The sequence below is a fragment of the Pipra filicauda genome, unplaced genomic scaffold (assembly GCF_003945595.2).
Source record: "Pipra filicauda isolate LSUMZ 115617 unplaced genomic scaffold, ASM394559v2 scaffold48_size3843733_pilon, whole genome shotgun sequence".
Lineage (NCBI taxonomy): Eukaryota > Metazoa > Chordata > Aves > Passeriformes > Pipridae > Pipra > Pipra filicauda.
The window spans coordinates 3,009,045-3,025,976 of NW_024104631.1; the positions used below are offsets into that span (position 1 = coordinate 3,009,045).

General features: G+C 37.9%; 1 protein-coding gene across 3 annotated transcripts in view; it reads right to left on the bottom strand.

The window, feature by feature from the left end:
* The window catches only part of LYRM4 (LYR motif containing 4), a 92,255-nt gene that overhangs the window by 59,373 nt on the left and 15,950 nt on the right, over positions 1 to 16,932 (bottom strand). For all 3 annotated transcript variants that reach the window (XR_005565524.1, XM_027733947.2, XM_039386533.1), the window contains exon 2: positions 8,668 to 8,788. Coding sequence is in view for 2 of the 3 variants with exons in the window: in XM_027733947.2 (XP_027589748.1) it covers positions 8,668 to 8,788 (121 nt within the window). In the remaining variant the exon portion in view is untranslated. The remainder of the gene's footprint in view (positions 1 to 8,667; positions 8,789 to 16,932) is intronic.

Sequence of the window (16,932 nt, forward strand, 5' to 3'; positions counted from 1 at the left end):
GAGAGACCATGTTTGGTGCTATGATAAACCACAGGGGTATTCAGTGGACCCCCAGAAGATTACAATATATGCAGGCACACCAGACACAGAGGACAGAGAAGAAGGTTTCCTTTTCTATTTTTTTTTTTAGGTAACTGTTTTTTTTTTCAGATTTTTATTAAATGACAGTTAACATTAGTGGATTTTATAAACAGCTTTCATTTTGACAAGCATTTTCAAAATAAGAAAAAAAGGATCACCTTTGCAACTGGAATAATGGAAGAGTTTTAGTGACTGAACCAACAGAAGAAGCATGAAGATAATAAGATGGGGAAATAAAAAGCACTCATGAAACCAGATTCTTGAAGCAAATAGGACAAACAGGAGCTCTTTGCAGGCTGCCTTTATGCTGAGAATGAACAAGAGAATAAATTCTTTAGACTTGACAAACTATCCGTGAAAGAAACAAACAAAAGAAAGGCACCTGATTTAGAGTGGCAGGGGATGATTTTACAGCACATTTTCAGTGTGCTGAGAAGCATCTGAAAGGTCAGAAAAGAATTCAAGTAGCTTAAGGAGGAGCTAAAGTGCCTTCTCTTCCCGTTGTTAGCTGTAAAGGGAGAAAATGTAACTGTAATATACGGAGAGACTGATGAATGAGCACGGGGGGGGGACGAAAGAAAATGTCATTAAAAAAACCCACTGTACCACAGCTACAGGACTAGGTGACTTGTTGGACAGTGAGGGTGTCAACATCAACATCGTCATCCTGAACTACAGACTGCAATTCAAGGGCAGCAAAACACAGTTCTGGGGATCAGAGGCACCAGACAAATGTGCCAAAGCTCCTCCTGGAGGGAAGCGTGCCTGCTCAGTTGCTGCTGCGCCATTGAACTGAACACTGTCTCCTTTTCATAAGCAGTACAAAAACAGGAAGGAAAGTCTTCTGAGCAAGGAAAAAAGAAATAAAACAACAACAGATTAAAAAGCAACCAACAAATGGTGGGAGATCAAGAGATCACTGGTGTAACAACAGCACTTTTCTTTCTTACTCTTTTCACAAGTCCTCCAAACAGTAATCTCTTTAATTTCCTGAAGGTCTAGCTATACATAAAACGGGTTTACCCCTGAAAAGGGATGGTCGTTGAGAGATCAATGATCTGACGTAAGCATAAGTCACATTACACATATAAGGCTGTTACTAGGTTATACGTTTCATAAATAACACACAAAATTGCCATACTTTTCCTATTCAGTAATAAAGAGATGCTCCACAAATGTTCTGCTCTGCAGTAGACCACATACAGCAAGAAAGACAAAAAGTTACTCAAAGGTTAATATAATTTAATGCAAGAAACTCAATCTTCAAACCCTCCCTCAATGGGCACCGCTATAAACCAGACTGACAGGCATCAAAGCAAGATCACACGGTCAGATTAGTAACACAGCAGAAGTAATTTGACCTGTGATCAAAACTTCAGCACTTATTTCTGCTTTCTCTCTCTTGACACTATGTTTTATTTGTACTAAGAAACACAAGCACTTGCTGTTACCTCATTTGGAAGAGGCCCCCCTCAAAGTTGTATTGCAACAGCCACCCCCAAGAACCATATTCATTTACACACTGGGTTGAACCCAGGAGAACTGGAAGCACAAGGAATGAGTGGCAGATGAACTCATCTGCCTGAAAATGTGAGCCTTCTTTGCTTCTGAAGCTTTCTTGAGCACAGAATGGTTAGTGCTGCTAACTATTTCAAGGAGCTACTGACCAGCCGGGCTGATAAAACTTACTCTTTTCTATGTGGAAGTTTATACCTAACATTTGTTTGACTGGATGTGACATACTGCCACTCCAAATTGCTCATGAGAAAGTAAGTCCTTCTCCTGTCCTTCAGACAGCCCTCCTCTGTGCATAACATCAGATGCCTAGATCTCTGGAGGCATTATATAACTACTGTTACTATTTATGATAAGGCCCCAACCTCACTGGATTAGCCATTAAATACATGTAACAAAAATAATGACACTTCTTTATGACAGATAATTAGAGTATTTTAAAAGCAGCTGCCAACACTCAACAGTCTTTATTTTTTATTTTTTTTTTTTAGGAAAGGTAACTGCATACCTCAAATGCTGTGTTTTACCCTGAGCTCTTAGATCAGAAAGACAAAGCTTCATTCTATCCTCGAGTTGCCTCTGCTGGTGACCTAAAGGTTACTTTGAATGCAGGGTCTACTTTGGTATTTAATACTGCAGACAGAACCTGCCACTTGTAGTTTAGTCAGCAAAGCAAATGGCAGCGAATCACTTGTGAAAACACAATCTTGTTCTCCATCAGGAGAGTTAAATGAAAGCCTAAGGAGTAACACTGCTCTGGGGACTCACACAGGTGTAACTTGGAGAGCCATGCCACCTGAAGACGAATAAAATGTCTATTACACTTCCTTCACCCTCAGATGCCAGAAATTAAGCTGATATGACAGCTCTGAGCTTTTGGCATCTGTTACAGTATTCCAAATCTCCAAAGCTAGCCTACAGGCCAAGATGAAAAAGGTATCTGAAAAAGCTAGACAAAGTAGACCGTGCTGCTAACAAGTCCTGGAAAGGGACAAGTTCTGATTTATCTGGGTTTCTGCTTAAATTTACCAACACTTTCTCAAAGTCACTCCTACAACACCTATTTCTTTGTTCCTCCTCCCTTTCAATCCCCAAAACCATATGGATATTTACTGTATATAAAATGCATTTACTCTCCTATGGGAATATAAATCCAGTATAGCTCTGAATTTACTGCCTCCCAATTTCAATTTCAAGCTTTCTCTTGTTTACTGAAAGACAGGTATTATCCCTCCTATGTTTTACATTCCTCTACCTGCATCTTGGTCTCTTTCCAAGTAAAGAGCACTGAAATTTAATATATGTTCAGGATTTCCACTGCTGTCTTAATCATATTCTTCCTGGTAGGTTACTGTTATAAAGAAGTTTTCAAACTGCATGCAACATAAGTGTAACTTGAACATTTAAACGACCTTAAGGAAAAGAAAATATCTAAAAATATCACCCTAAAGATCTTTGAAATTTAAAAAAAACCCCAACAAACATAGAAAAATCCCCCCAATGGCTTCTAAACTGTAAGTCAGCTGATTTAAATCTGGTTTGTGGCTTTGCCATAAGCTTCCAGTATAATTTTGCTAAATGCATGTAAGGAACCAATCAAGTGAGAATTCATGATCTGCTAAAGCAATTAAAAACTGACTACCAGGCTAGGAGGAAGAGAAGTGCAAGAGGCTCGTGCCAACCATTTGCTAAATTCTAGATGCAATTCCAAGGATTTAGAACACAGCACATTGATGCTGTGTGCTGATTTGATAAAACTGTTTCAATAGGATCTTTGTCCATGTTTTGATTATGCCACTCACTTCCTGCTTTCCTACTGTGAATGAGGCATTTGAAAACTTTACTGTGTCTACACTTGCTTCAACGAGCTAAGTGGCTTGAGATGTAAGAAAAGTTCTCTGTGCATACTGTTGGCTCTATCCTGGTTGGAACATGAGGTCCAACTGTAATAAATACAAATATATTACACAAGTAAAAAAACCCAGCAAACTTCCAAGGATGTTCCTCTTATTGAAGAACTGTAAGTCTACAATTTTTTGTAGAAAAATGGGTATTTGCCATTGTGAAGCTGAAAAGAAAAGAAAAGAAGATAAAATTCAGGGAGATTCTCAAGAAAAACAGTAAATTAATCTGTGATTTTAAAACTTCCTTGCAGTGACAAGCCTGATAAGAGGAAATCATATTAGAGCTCCAACGTAATTGTCTGCCAGCAGGAAATCATGACTTGCCAATACCATACACATTCCTGAACAGTAGTGTGGGTGCCGGCTCCTGTGCTCAAGAAGTTTTTCCAGCTATTCTTTTCTCTTGGCTTCGAAACTGCTGCCAACATAATGAAATACATTTTTTTTTTTTGCAACTTTCTTATATATTCATAAAAATTAGATAGAAATACGACTTGTAGCCTGAAACTAGATTTTTGATAATGAACCTTCTCCTGCAAAGGGCATCTAGCCTACAGTGCTCTGCAGTATAAACACAACTATGTTCAGATATACAGAATATTTCCTAAAGTTTCATAAGAGACAGTCAATTCCAGTGTTGCTCACAACTGTGTAAACTGGTACCAGACCCCCAATACTCAACAAAATGCTTTCAGTCCATAAATACATACACCTTGACATTTACTAATTTACCTGCTATTGCTGAAAACAAATCACAGGATTACTAGAACTGAACTATGGAAAACAATGGGAATATTTGCTGCTCAAAGGATGAGCAATCAATCCAAAGCAGGTGCAATAAACTAAGATAGTACCTCTAGCTTTTGTTTTCTAGAGTGACTATAATTGAAATTGCTTGTCTTGCTAATATTTATTAAACATGCTTTAATACTGTCTTGCTAATATTTATTAAACATGCTTTAATACTTATGCTATTTTGATTAACAGAAAATTTCCTTATGCCATGGCTATATTATCTCCAGTTCATAATAATATGAGTGCTATATTTGTACATTCATTCAGTATAATTTCCACTTTCATTCAGTTGTTACTCAAATGTACGACATTGCCAAGATAAGACACTGCTAATGAACACCTCAAGAAGGCACAGTACTTGACTACACTCAGCTGCACTGACAGTTTGGCTTGCTAAAAAAAATAAATCCAAAAGAACTGTTATTTTGCACAAATTTCAAAACAAGACCATACTAATAATTTTGAATACGAAGAAACACAGGAATACACGACCAAAATCTCCCACTAAGTATGACATTGGCTTTTATCAAGGCATAGTCATGAAGCATTTTATTAAAAGAAATGAAGCTAAAGTTACTCCAGTCAATGAATATTTCAAGGATTAGAATGCACTTTACAACATGCTGCAAATGTGAAAAATGCTGGAAGTACTCAACAGTTATCAATGGAACCTTTCTAACAGAGTTCTCATTCCTTCATTCTTCTACACATCTGAAGGGAACAGTCAGAGAGGTCAAGCCTGAAGAAAAACAAATTCAAAAGAAAAGTTCATCTGTTCCCTTAAAAAAGCACCAATGACCAGATAGCTGTAAAGGAAGCAGATCCACATGTCCTGACTGTCTAACTGCTCACCGTACAATTTTTGTCTCCTTGTTCAAGGTTTGTACAAACCATGATTCTCATCAGTTTGGATTATTTAAAGAGACAAACGAAAGCTGTGAAATATCAAAACTGCTGAAGAGTACTGTAGTTGTGTGATGTCAAAACCAGTAAAATCGATAATAAAACCTTCAGAGCTGCCAGGAAAAACAAAATACAAAGCAAAACTACCAACAAGATGGCTGGTAGTTACAATATAAAACTGAGAAGAAAGTACTACGGAGGAGTATGTAAGAATGAGATCTATAAAATAAAACATGGCTTTAATCAGAGCACATAGGTCTAATATATGTTTTGAATTTCACTTTTATATTTTCATTTCAAAACTTGAGAGACAGCATGCCACAAAGAAAACTACTTCAAAACACTCAGTATTAGCCTATCTTCAAAGTGGCTTGTATAAATCTTAAATTTCAGCAGCAGCAGTACATTTCAGTGCAAATTCTCCTACTGATAACATACTCCAAATAGTAATGGAAACTCACAAATGAAGTCATATTAGCATAGCTGGGGAATGGCTGTTATGAAAATCCTCAAAGGACCTCAAGAGTTTGCCTCAGAACTTTTTAAAACTTTCTGGTTCAGACTTACTTGTGACAATGCATTTCTCGCAACACCTTTCTTTACAGGAAAGACACCACAAATTGTGTTGTTTACACAGTAAACGCACACATGCAAAATCTTTATAGTGTTGAAAAAGAATTAGAGTTGTTCCTTCCTGTAGACAGACTATTTTTAAAATAGAAACCAATAATAAGCAGAGGAGGATCGAGGCAGAGATTAATGTTCCTCCATGCTTTTCAGCATTATAAAGCTACTTTTATAACACTGAAGCAAATCGTACAGTGACTGACATGAACAAAATGACAGTAATCTGTCACTATTTCACATTTTCCACTAGGTTGATTCAAATAGTTATTTATGAACCTTACACTTCAATGGTCACTTTGATGACTAAACCATAAATTAGAATGTAAAGTGAATGTAAATTTGATTTTAGAGTAACAATAAATTGTCAGCAAAGAAGGATATTATTTAATTTCCACCGACATACTATGAAAAAGTCGGCAATACCAAGATGATCTACATCATAATAAACCCCAAACTTAGCAAAAAACTGTATGCTACATCTCATGTTTGCTTCAATACTTCTGCATTTAAAAATAAAAACACTTTATATTATGCTTGGTTAGTTTTAAATATAAAGTCTTAATAATGCCAGATGACTTCATTATTTAGATTTTCAATTAAACAGGGAGGAAGAATGAATTTTTTTCCACAGAGTATGATGAAATTTAAGAGCAAGTAAATATTAATATGAATTTAGATGCTAAGGTTTTTAACAGTCCCAATGAAAAACTGGCTTTAAAGACAGTTGCTGTTTTTACAATATTTATCTCTTGCTTTACAGCTGAAAGTGAGTGACACTGAAACATAACAGAAGTTCTGCAAAGCACAAAAGTTCTCAATTTTTTACAGCAAAAAAATCTTTATTACCCAAACATCAAGTCTTACAGGGATTTGTGTAAAAAAAAATTATCTTGATAAAATAATTTTCTTTTATCAGATTATTTTTTGTTAAAAAGCTCCATTGTGTATTATGTTACTCTGTGTGTTACTGTCTGTTACTCCCGGAAACATGTAAGATAAACCCTTCCAAAACTGAATGCTTATACTTTGTCTGGAAAATTTCTACAAGTATGACATTTAAGATTTGATTTAAGAGATACTTCAACAACTGAACCTGGGTCCAGGCAGATGCACAGCAAGAAGGCATAAATGAAGTTAATCCTATTGTGTGATGCTATTGGCGAGAACTCAGCACCACACTCTCAAAAAACCTGGAGACAGGTTAAGTGCATTAACACAGCAGAAAATCTGACTCCACATCACAGACTTTACGCTATAAATATCTGCAGCCACGAGGTCCCTCCACAGCCACTGTCCCTTGAGCAGGGATGCTTCTCAAGGTGGTACCAAGGCTGAGAGATACCTTACCTGACACCAGACATCAACAGGTTGGTAACTGATGTTTTTTGCTTGTATGTAACATTTAAGATACATATAGCAAGCTTAAGCAGTAATTTTTGTATCCCATACTAAGTTTAAGGGTAGTATGTAGTGGAGCATTGACCGCCAATCTGTTTGTAATAATTAAGTATTTTACATACATAAATTTACTGATTAGAACTCAAGAGACTAACTACTAGGTCAGATTTGTACAAGTGATACCCGACTCTTCTCCTGTGACACCCCTTCCTTCATTTTCTTCTCCAGCCTCTAGTACTTCCCTGGAGATGTATCAAGGATGTCAAGGCTCTCCAAGACAAAACCTCAAAAATAAGAGCTGAAAAGACTAATTATCACCTACAGATACGAGAAAAAACACCATAATATTTAAATGCAATTGCATTGTAGCAATCCAATCTGAATTGTTTCTTCGAGAAACACTTAAAATACAAAAATAGCAGTGTTTAGGTTAAAAAAAATAGCAAAACTATGGTAGCACAAAACAACACCTGTTCCTGGAAGAAGACACGCCAAAGAAATAATTTAAGTTGCACCTAAGTATTCATACTTAATTGTCAAATCAAAGGGCCCAACTTCCTACTGAAATAAGAATCCATCTAACTGACCTGTGGCTTGTTTAAAGATGCATGTTAAAACAAACCATGGAGGAACAGGTGCACATATTCATTTGATGCTTAACAAAAGTGCTACTGAGCGTTGACTGGTGTCAGCAAGTGAAGATTTTGCAAGGAGAAACTGCTTAAGCATTGCAAGTGCCCTTAGAGAGTTCAGATGTAGAAACTTGCTTCCTTCCAATTTCCAGTGGTCACTGTAGACAGACAGTGGGTATGTATGAGAAGTTAAAAAGTATCTAAAGTTCAACGAAGTCTAATTTATGTCTAAATGAGATGTTATAAATGCTACTCAGACAAGAAAAATATTGCCAATGACTCAAATAATCCAAAGAAAAATGTATCATCCTGTATGGACACATTTACCCAGAATTTACTTAATTCACTTTAGGATTTTTTCGTTCTAACACTGTATCAGGACATAGGAAAAAACAAACACGGAAGAAGGCAAGACTATTTGAAGTGAGTGTCACACTCATCCTTCTAAACCTGTGATGTGAGGAGGAAAGGCTGAAGAAAGGAATCTAATACACATAACCTAGAGGAAATAGATTCAAAGGAAAATTAGGGCAGAATAGAGAAGCAGACAAACAGCAGAGAAGGTAACAAGAGCATACAAACTTTTGACAGCAAGGCCTGTTCCAGTTAATGGAACCAACAACCCTAAATCCCCCTATTGCAACCATCATGTACAAACAGATGTTTCCCATGATTTCAAACTCAGACATACAAAAATCAACATTCATCTATGGATGTTTTGAGCAGGGATCTATTTTTTCCATCTCTGGTGGCATAAGATAGTTAACTGAGGAGGGTACAACTCTTAGATAAAATGAGAGAAATAAACATACCTGCCGGCGAATAACCTCTAGGTTTGCTTTGGCTTTGTTCACTAATTCTTCTATTTTTTCAGAATCCTTTATATTCTTGTTTTCTCTGAAGGCATCTCTTATCCTTCTGATGGCATACGTTCTAAACACAAACAATAGCAAGATGTGTATTCACAGGTGTGCCACAATTTATGAAATTTCAACATTCCTTAAAACAAGCTAATGTAAAGAAAAAAATGCATACACACACATACACATACATATTTTGCCCAATTTTATTCCTATATCTTTTTATTCAGGGTCTTGTCTTGCCAGAATTCAAACAGTGTCCAGATTCTTTAATTAAAAAAAAAGTGGGTTTACTGGAAGTTGTTGTAGAAACATTTAATATTTCACATATCAATCCATCCTTAGTGCTGTAACAATACTGTTGGATGCCTGGCATGAATACTGCAAAGCTCAAGAATAAAACAAAAGCCTAAGGACCAGAAAGTCATTTCCCAGATTATTTTGAATCAGTATGACTATTCTTAACCTGCATATTTTAAAGGTCATTGAGCTAGCCACTAAATACATTATATATTTTTACTAGGTCTGATGTTGTAAACTAGCAGTGAACAAAGGCAGACTGATGGACCAGCCATAACAAAAAGGACTCCTTCCCTGTCATCCTTTTCTTCTCCTGCCAAGGTATATTTCACCTCTCATTCCAACACCTCCTCATCCATTTCCCCACTAAGAAGCAATAACAGGACATTATTCTGCAAGCAGAAAGATGCTATGATCTCTGCTTACAGAGAGGAAGATCCAAAGCTGTAGCCTTTTCCAACTGCCTCTTCTTTCCAACTGCAATCTGCAGAATACTGCTCAATACAAAATGGGGCCCATTTCCATATTAAAATAAAATTTTCAGACTTAGAGGTAGATACTTTCTTTACATGGGTCTTTGGGAGGGGCAGGAGAAATGGCAGTAAACTAATCCTGCTCAGCTATCTCAATAGTGTCCCAATTCTGTACCACCACATCACATCAATATCACTTTTACTCCAGAAAGTAAAACCCTACATGTGGCACTGGAAAGAAACAAAAGGCTGCTGCAAATACCATAAATAGTTTAATATTTCAACAACCCTTCTCAATCTTGTATAACAGTGGAACTTGAGAGACAAAATTGGCTAAAACACTATCAAAAAATGCGAAGACAACGTTGACAAATAAAATTATTGCAGGAGGAGACTGAAGAAGGGAGAGGAAGAAGAGTGAAGATGAATAGCCAGTGGCACTCTGTTCCATTAGATGGTGCTATCCAGCTCCTAATGCAGCTTTCACCAGCCAAGCAGTGCATTTTCTCTTTGAGCTCATAAATAATACATTTCAATCACAGGAATCAGGATGGTTATGGAGTGCCACTCTGCTGCCGCACACTGGCAGATGGCGCGTGCTTTTAATTACGGCCTGTTCACCTATAATGTGACACTGGGGTGCAGGAGTGAGTGTGTGTGTGTTTGTATGTCTGAAGTTAATAGAATGTATTAAATATGGAAGCTCATTCTCATCTGCAGCTGCTGTCCCAGCAAGATTTGAAGGGGAAGCTGATTATTTCTTCTAGAAAAGAAACAACCTCAAATCATTAGGATGTAGTATAATTCTGTTGCTTGATAATGGATTGATTTCAAATCACCCCATATACATATGTAGGTTAAACTGTGTAGAAACATATATTTTCTGAAAGGACATGTTTCCAAGAGATACAAAGACTAACATAAACATATTTAGCTTAAAAGTAAAAACACCACCACCACCAAGTATCCATTAGTGGGTACAAGTCTTTCAAAATGCAACACAAACGAGTAAATGCTATCTACATAAAAAAGATAGATGGGACAAAAGCAAATTCTTGTTCAGTATAATGCCTACAGCTGGTTGTTTTTTTTTTTTGTTCTGTACATATGATGCATTAATTGTTACATCTTGTTTCTCTTCCTCTCACTACATCCAACAATTGTTGAGAAAGAAGAGATACATACTTAGAAAACAGATCAATTTTTATCTATAATCATAAAGTTGCACTGTTTTTACCTTTTATGATTTCTTTAAACTTTTATGAATATTAACACCCAAGGGAAGTCATTTTACATAGTCTTTAACACAATCTTAATTCTAGAGCTAAATCCATGTATCCCCGCTATTCTCTAAACACACTTTAAAGACTAGCTCTATATCCTGACACTACTCTTTACCAAGGTTACATTGAGATTTAATATATCACTTAAAATAAGGATGAGCTCAATTCAAAGCTCAAACCCAATACTATAATGACTGTAAAACATCCTTTCCTCCCCATTGAGAGGTGCCAGGGGAACATTTTACCAACATTCAAATTCTTTAAAATTATGTAAAGAGTTTCTGAACTGAGTAGGCACTAAAAGCAAGAACTACCCTAAGAATTGCGATATTGCTTCAAGTCCATGAAAAAATGGAGCTCTTCTGAAAGTACAGTAGTGTATGTAAGCAACATACAGTAAAGATACACATGCTATGAAAAGAACTTGTTCATTCAGACATATATCTGTTGGGGTTTTTTTTAAAGAGCACTGCTCCAAAGATCTTCTGGTTGATAAACAGAGTGTTCATGTGACCAGCTACTCTAATGGAGTGTATTTTCAGTTCAAGAAGCATAAATACTAAAACCCAACGTACCATTTGAAGGCACAGCTCAAAATGCCAGTGACAGTGGTTATCTTTATGAAACTTCACAAGAGTAACCTAAAAGAAGCACTATCTGAAGACAGAGAGGCAGATGAAAGGCAGATTGGCAACTGAACAAGTGGCTGTACTATATGGATGATTATTTATCCAAGGGGGCACTAAGGAACAGAGGGCATACAGCACTGCAACAAGTTTAAGCCAATGTGAGTGAAGAGGAGCTGCTGCAATTTTGCCATGCTTCCTGGTAGGCACAAACCATCCCTTTGCCTCCTTTAGACGAGCACAGTCAGTCTGATTTGGCCCAAGTGAGCCAGACCAACTTGGTAACCTGACAGAAGGCCTATGTACTACAAGAATTAACTTCATTTTTTGTTGTTTTGGCTTTTTGTTTCCAGATTAGTGAGCATCATATACTCTGCATGGGATTGGATGAGTATCAGCACTGAGGAAGAGGGAATACAGCAGTTCTAATTTTGATGGATATAGTTTGCAATTGATCCCTTTCAGAAAGGCTAAGCAAGTCATGTAAACAAAGGGGACTCTTCAGTGAGAAGGTACCAAGCAAACTCTTCAGAGAAACAGAATGGGAAAGTAATTTTGGATACATACACTCAAAGAGCTCCTTTAGACCTTTGGGAAAGGTCTAATTCTTAATGCAGTAGTATTCATGAAGAAACATAATGTAAATGAAAACTTGAACTACATTTCACAATGCACTGTTTTTCTCACTATTCTTTGAAAAGAGATATTGAAAAATGGCTGAAAGACGCAATAAGGCATTTTACTTTTGTCATCCAAGTGCACTGAAATTTTAATAGAGAACACCTTTGCTTTTATCTTCTGCAAAGACTTTCCAGCAAGCTAGTGACAGTGGGGCCCAAGTAAGAGTGTACAGTTGAATATATTCACTCGGCACTCTCTTACTGTGCACACTCAAAACACTTCTTGTGATCTCTACTTACATGCATCTGTCACACAACTAGTTCCCAATTAAATCAAAAGAATGTACTCAATGAGTAATAGACTTGGTGCAATGGCTTCAGACCAAAGCACCCACCGCAGGTGGGTGGCTACATAAGGTAACAGATGCACATCAGCAGAAAATAGAAAGAGTGGTTGGGGGTTAATGCACGAACAACACCAGGGCCAAAACATTACCGCAGACTCACAGGCAATGGGCACTACCTGCTAATGTTAAGAGACAACAATGGCTCTAAATAATAGTAAAAAACACAGAGAAAACAGTATTTGTCCTAATACTCTACCTTGAAAGAGTTCCTCTTTTTTCTTCTCTGAAGCACAATCAAAAACCTAATGTGTCCTCAAAAAAATGAAGCCTGTAAGAAGCAAAGTCTGAACTAATGACTATTAATGAAAAATGAAATCGCAACTGAGGTACTTCAGAAAATAGTATCTGCTCGGGGGTTTAGATATTTTTATTTCAAAATGTTTACTTATGTCACGTCTGGCCAAAAAAAATTAAAAATCTTTGTGCTTTGCTAAGCCAGAGTGTAAAAAAAGAAGGTGAACCATCAGGCAAACATACTTGCTTTTTAAGTACATAGTACCAAGCATTCAAAATAAAACTGACCAAGCAATGTCCTTCTCAGAAACAGTTTGCATTTACCAGTATCACACACGTTAAAGGCTTAAGTCATCTTTCCAAGACACATTTACAAACATGTTGACATCTCTTGTCTTTGTGATTGTCAACAAGTACAATGTATTGTACCACACCACAGTTATAGGCAACATACAGCGAAAACAATGGCTGTTAAAAGTTGTCAGCCATTGAGTGCACATGCAAAGATAGAAGAAGGAGGATTGTGGTATGTATACTGTGCAAGCAAAGCAGAGTACAAGGGAAGAGCCCAGCAGGTTAGAATATTCACAACTTTTAAAAAAGGTCTAGAGTAAAATGCACTTTTCCTTATTAGTTTGAGTTGTATTTAATAAATTAAGGCAAGTGATCAGTAGCCAACCTCTAGGAAGCCCTCTAGGGTTAATAATTCTGGAATGAATTATAAGATGCTTTTATTTCAGGACACAATGTACAAAAGTGGGATACTGATTTAGAATACAGTACCATTATATCAAGTGAGGGATCCTTTTTATAAAAAGGTCAGCTTTCTCTCACTAAATTATATTTTCTTACGACTGCTGCCTTCCAATTAACATCTATTAACTTAAGGTAGAAACAACATGAATTTTCAGAATTTTCCATTATTACTAGCAAAATGTGCACCAGATGAGATTTGCCTTACGATATTTTCAGAATTACATGTCATTTAAAATAGAAAATTTTTACAATAAAAAACTATATGCAGAAAAATCGTTTTAGCTTACTTTAAAGTTTTATTAGCATTAGTGAAGATGTATGTCTCCATATACAGAACTGCTTCAGAGGGAATGATTATTTATATAAATATATGCAGGTGTACTCATACATATCTCCATATATATGTATGTATTTACAACCTTTTTTTCCTCTATAAAGGTCTCATTGAAAGACACCAATAAAGGTGAAGCAAAAGCTGCATGTAATTACTATTTAATACTAAAGAAAGGAACATTTGACAACAGATGTGTGTTTGAGACTAGGAGGTAAGTACTTCATGGGGAAGTAGTTGCGATTTGTCTAAACACAAGACCAACAGAGGGGTGTGGATGCAGTGTTTTATCATCAAGGTGTTCCTCAAACTCCATCACTAGACAGATTTTCAGCAATGCCACCTCAAGAGATAGCACACCACCACCACCACCTGCCTGTTTTCTAAAAATCAAAGCAAAGCTTATTCCTGGAAACAGGATTTGCTTGGTGGAGTGGGGGTGGTGGCTGGATGCTGGGACAGGAGGAAAGAAGAGTAAAGAAAAATTATATTGTTGGTTAACTCAGCATTATTTCCTCAAATTTTCTAATGAAGCAGAGTCACTGGACAGTCTTCACAAAAAGCCTACAGAAAGAAACCTACAAGCCATTACTTGGTTTCTCTGCTAATACACAAAATACAAGTTTCAAAGAAATTGCTAAGGCATATGTTTGGAATACAGCAGCACTAGAGATACTTTATGAGAGAGAATTTATAAGGTTCAAAAAGGCCAAGTGCCGGGTCCTCCACTTTGGCCACAACAACCCCATGCAGGGCTACAGGCTGGGCACAGAGGGGCTGGAGAGCAGCCAGACAGAAAGGGACCTGGGAGTTTGGATTGACAGGAAGCTGAACATGAGCCAGCAGTGTGCCCAGGTGGCCAAGAAGGCCAATGGCATCCTGGCCTGGATCAGGAACAGTGTGGCCAACAGGTCCAGGGAAGTGATTCTTCCCCTGTACTCAGCACTGGTGAGGCCACACCTGGAGTACTGTGTCCAGTTCTGGGCCCCTCAGTTCAGGAAGGATGTTGAGGTGCTGAAGCAGGTCCAGAGAAGAGCAACAAGGCTGGTGAAGGGACTCAAGCACAAGTCCTATGAGGAGAGGCTGAGGGAGCTGGAGTTGTTCAGCCTGGAGAAGAGGAGGTTCAAGGGAGACCTCATCACTCTCTACAACTACCTGAAAGGAGGTCGTAGCCAGGTGGGGGTTGGTCTCTTCTCCCAGGCAACTATCAGCAAGATGAGAGGGCATGGTCTTAAGCTGTGCCAGGGGAGGTTTAGGTTAGATATTAGAAAGAAATTCTTTACAGAGAGGGTAATCAGGCATTGGAATGGGCTGCCCAGGGAAGTGGTGGATTCTCCATCCCTGGAGGTTTTTTAAGATGAGACTGGATGCAGCACTTAGTGCCATGGTCTAGTAACCATGGCGGTAGTGGATCGAGGGTTGGACTTGATGATCTCGGAGGTCCCTTCCAACCCAGCTGATTCTGTGATTCTATGATTACTCTCAAAGAACAGAGAAGAGGAATAAAGATTGATGAACATTAGAAACCACATTTGAGAGCTGGTGACTGTGACCCAGTGCATATGATACACGCTGTATGACCAGATACAAGGTTTTGTAGCTTATTTCTAAAGTAAATATTGCTACTTTGCATCCCAGAGCTCAAAACATCTAATAAAAACTTCAACCTTTTCCGTGAGATCCCTTTCATTTTCTTTAATCAATCAAAAAGCAAAAATGCCTCTCCAGATTTTCAGAGAGAAAGACTCGTGGCTGTTTTATGAAAGAACTTATTTTTCTGACTATATCTTTTCATCTTTTGTGCCTGTACCCATTTCAAACCAGAGATCATGGATGACCACCTGATCAACAGTCACTCATGTTGGAAATCAGTTTCAAAGGTCTCTCCTCCCAAATCCCCTGCTGAAAGGAGGGTCAGTGATGGCATCAGATTACATTACTCACAGCCATGTATTTAAAAACAGGATGTTGACCAGGTCACCTAGCTGGGAAACATGCTCAATTGTTTGGCTGTCCTTATGAGGAAAAAGCTTTTCCTTAGAGCCAGCCTGAAAAACCCCTCTTCCTGCACTTTACATCTGCTGTCACTTTTTCTCCTGTCAGGCACCTCTGGATACTTTGATCTACTGGCTGCTTTTAGGTTCCCTCAATGTTTTCTCTTCTCCAGGATGAGCCAGACAGCTCCCTCAGCCTTTTTTCACAGTGCTTCAGCCACTCTGGGGGTTTCTTCTCATCTGGCTTCAGGTTGTCCATGTCTTTCCTGTATGGAGGGCTGAGGAAGGCAAGAGTGGATGCCTTACTACAGATATGATCTACCAAGCACTGAGGAGAGAGGGACAATCGCTCCCATCAATCTGCTTGCTGAGCAACTCTTGATACATCTCAGGATGCTCTTGGCCTTCCTTGCTGCCAGGGCACACAGCTCAGTTACCAAACACTTCCTTCTTCATGGTCCCAGAGTACTATCAGTGCTATTCACAGTTACCTATGAATATTTTTGCCATTCATTGAAACATACATTTTTGTTGCTATACTTCTAAAAATAAAAACAGTTATTGGCTTGATTCTAAGTGTAATGAATCTTTGTAGAAGGGAATGTTTTTTGGAAGGTCAAGGTTAAAAGAAAAAAGTAAAAATGTTCAAATGAAAGCATTCTTTTAATCCTAATTGGAGTTGCAACTGCAATGTTATATTGCAGGAGAGGTTAAAAAAGAGTAATACCAGTGAAGGACCCAATTGAACAAGTTGTTCAGTTAACGAGGGACCGGGCAAGGATGTGCTGCAGGAACTAGAACCAGAATTTGCTACAGATGAAAAGTGTCCTGATGGTCTGAAATGAGTAATAGCTCTCTGCTGAGCTTTCACTGCCAAGTCCCTGCCAACTGCTCACCAGGACACTGGGGGAGCTTAACAGTCCAGTTACCAGGTGGGGAATGCCATGAAACTACAAGTTCAAACCCTGACCAAGCTGATTTCTCTCTTCTTTCTTTTGAGACAGATATACACCACTCCATTTGCTGTGCTAGTGTTTCTGAACAGTTCTTAAAAAGGCCTGGCCTGCTGTGTATTATCATTACAAATTCCACCATATTTTCCTGGAAAAATCAGAGTTTTACTCCAGTGCTGTGGCCAACATTTCACTCTTCAGCATAGCTGGAGGTTCCCCTTCCACTCTAAGAAGAGAGAC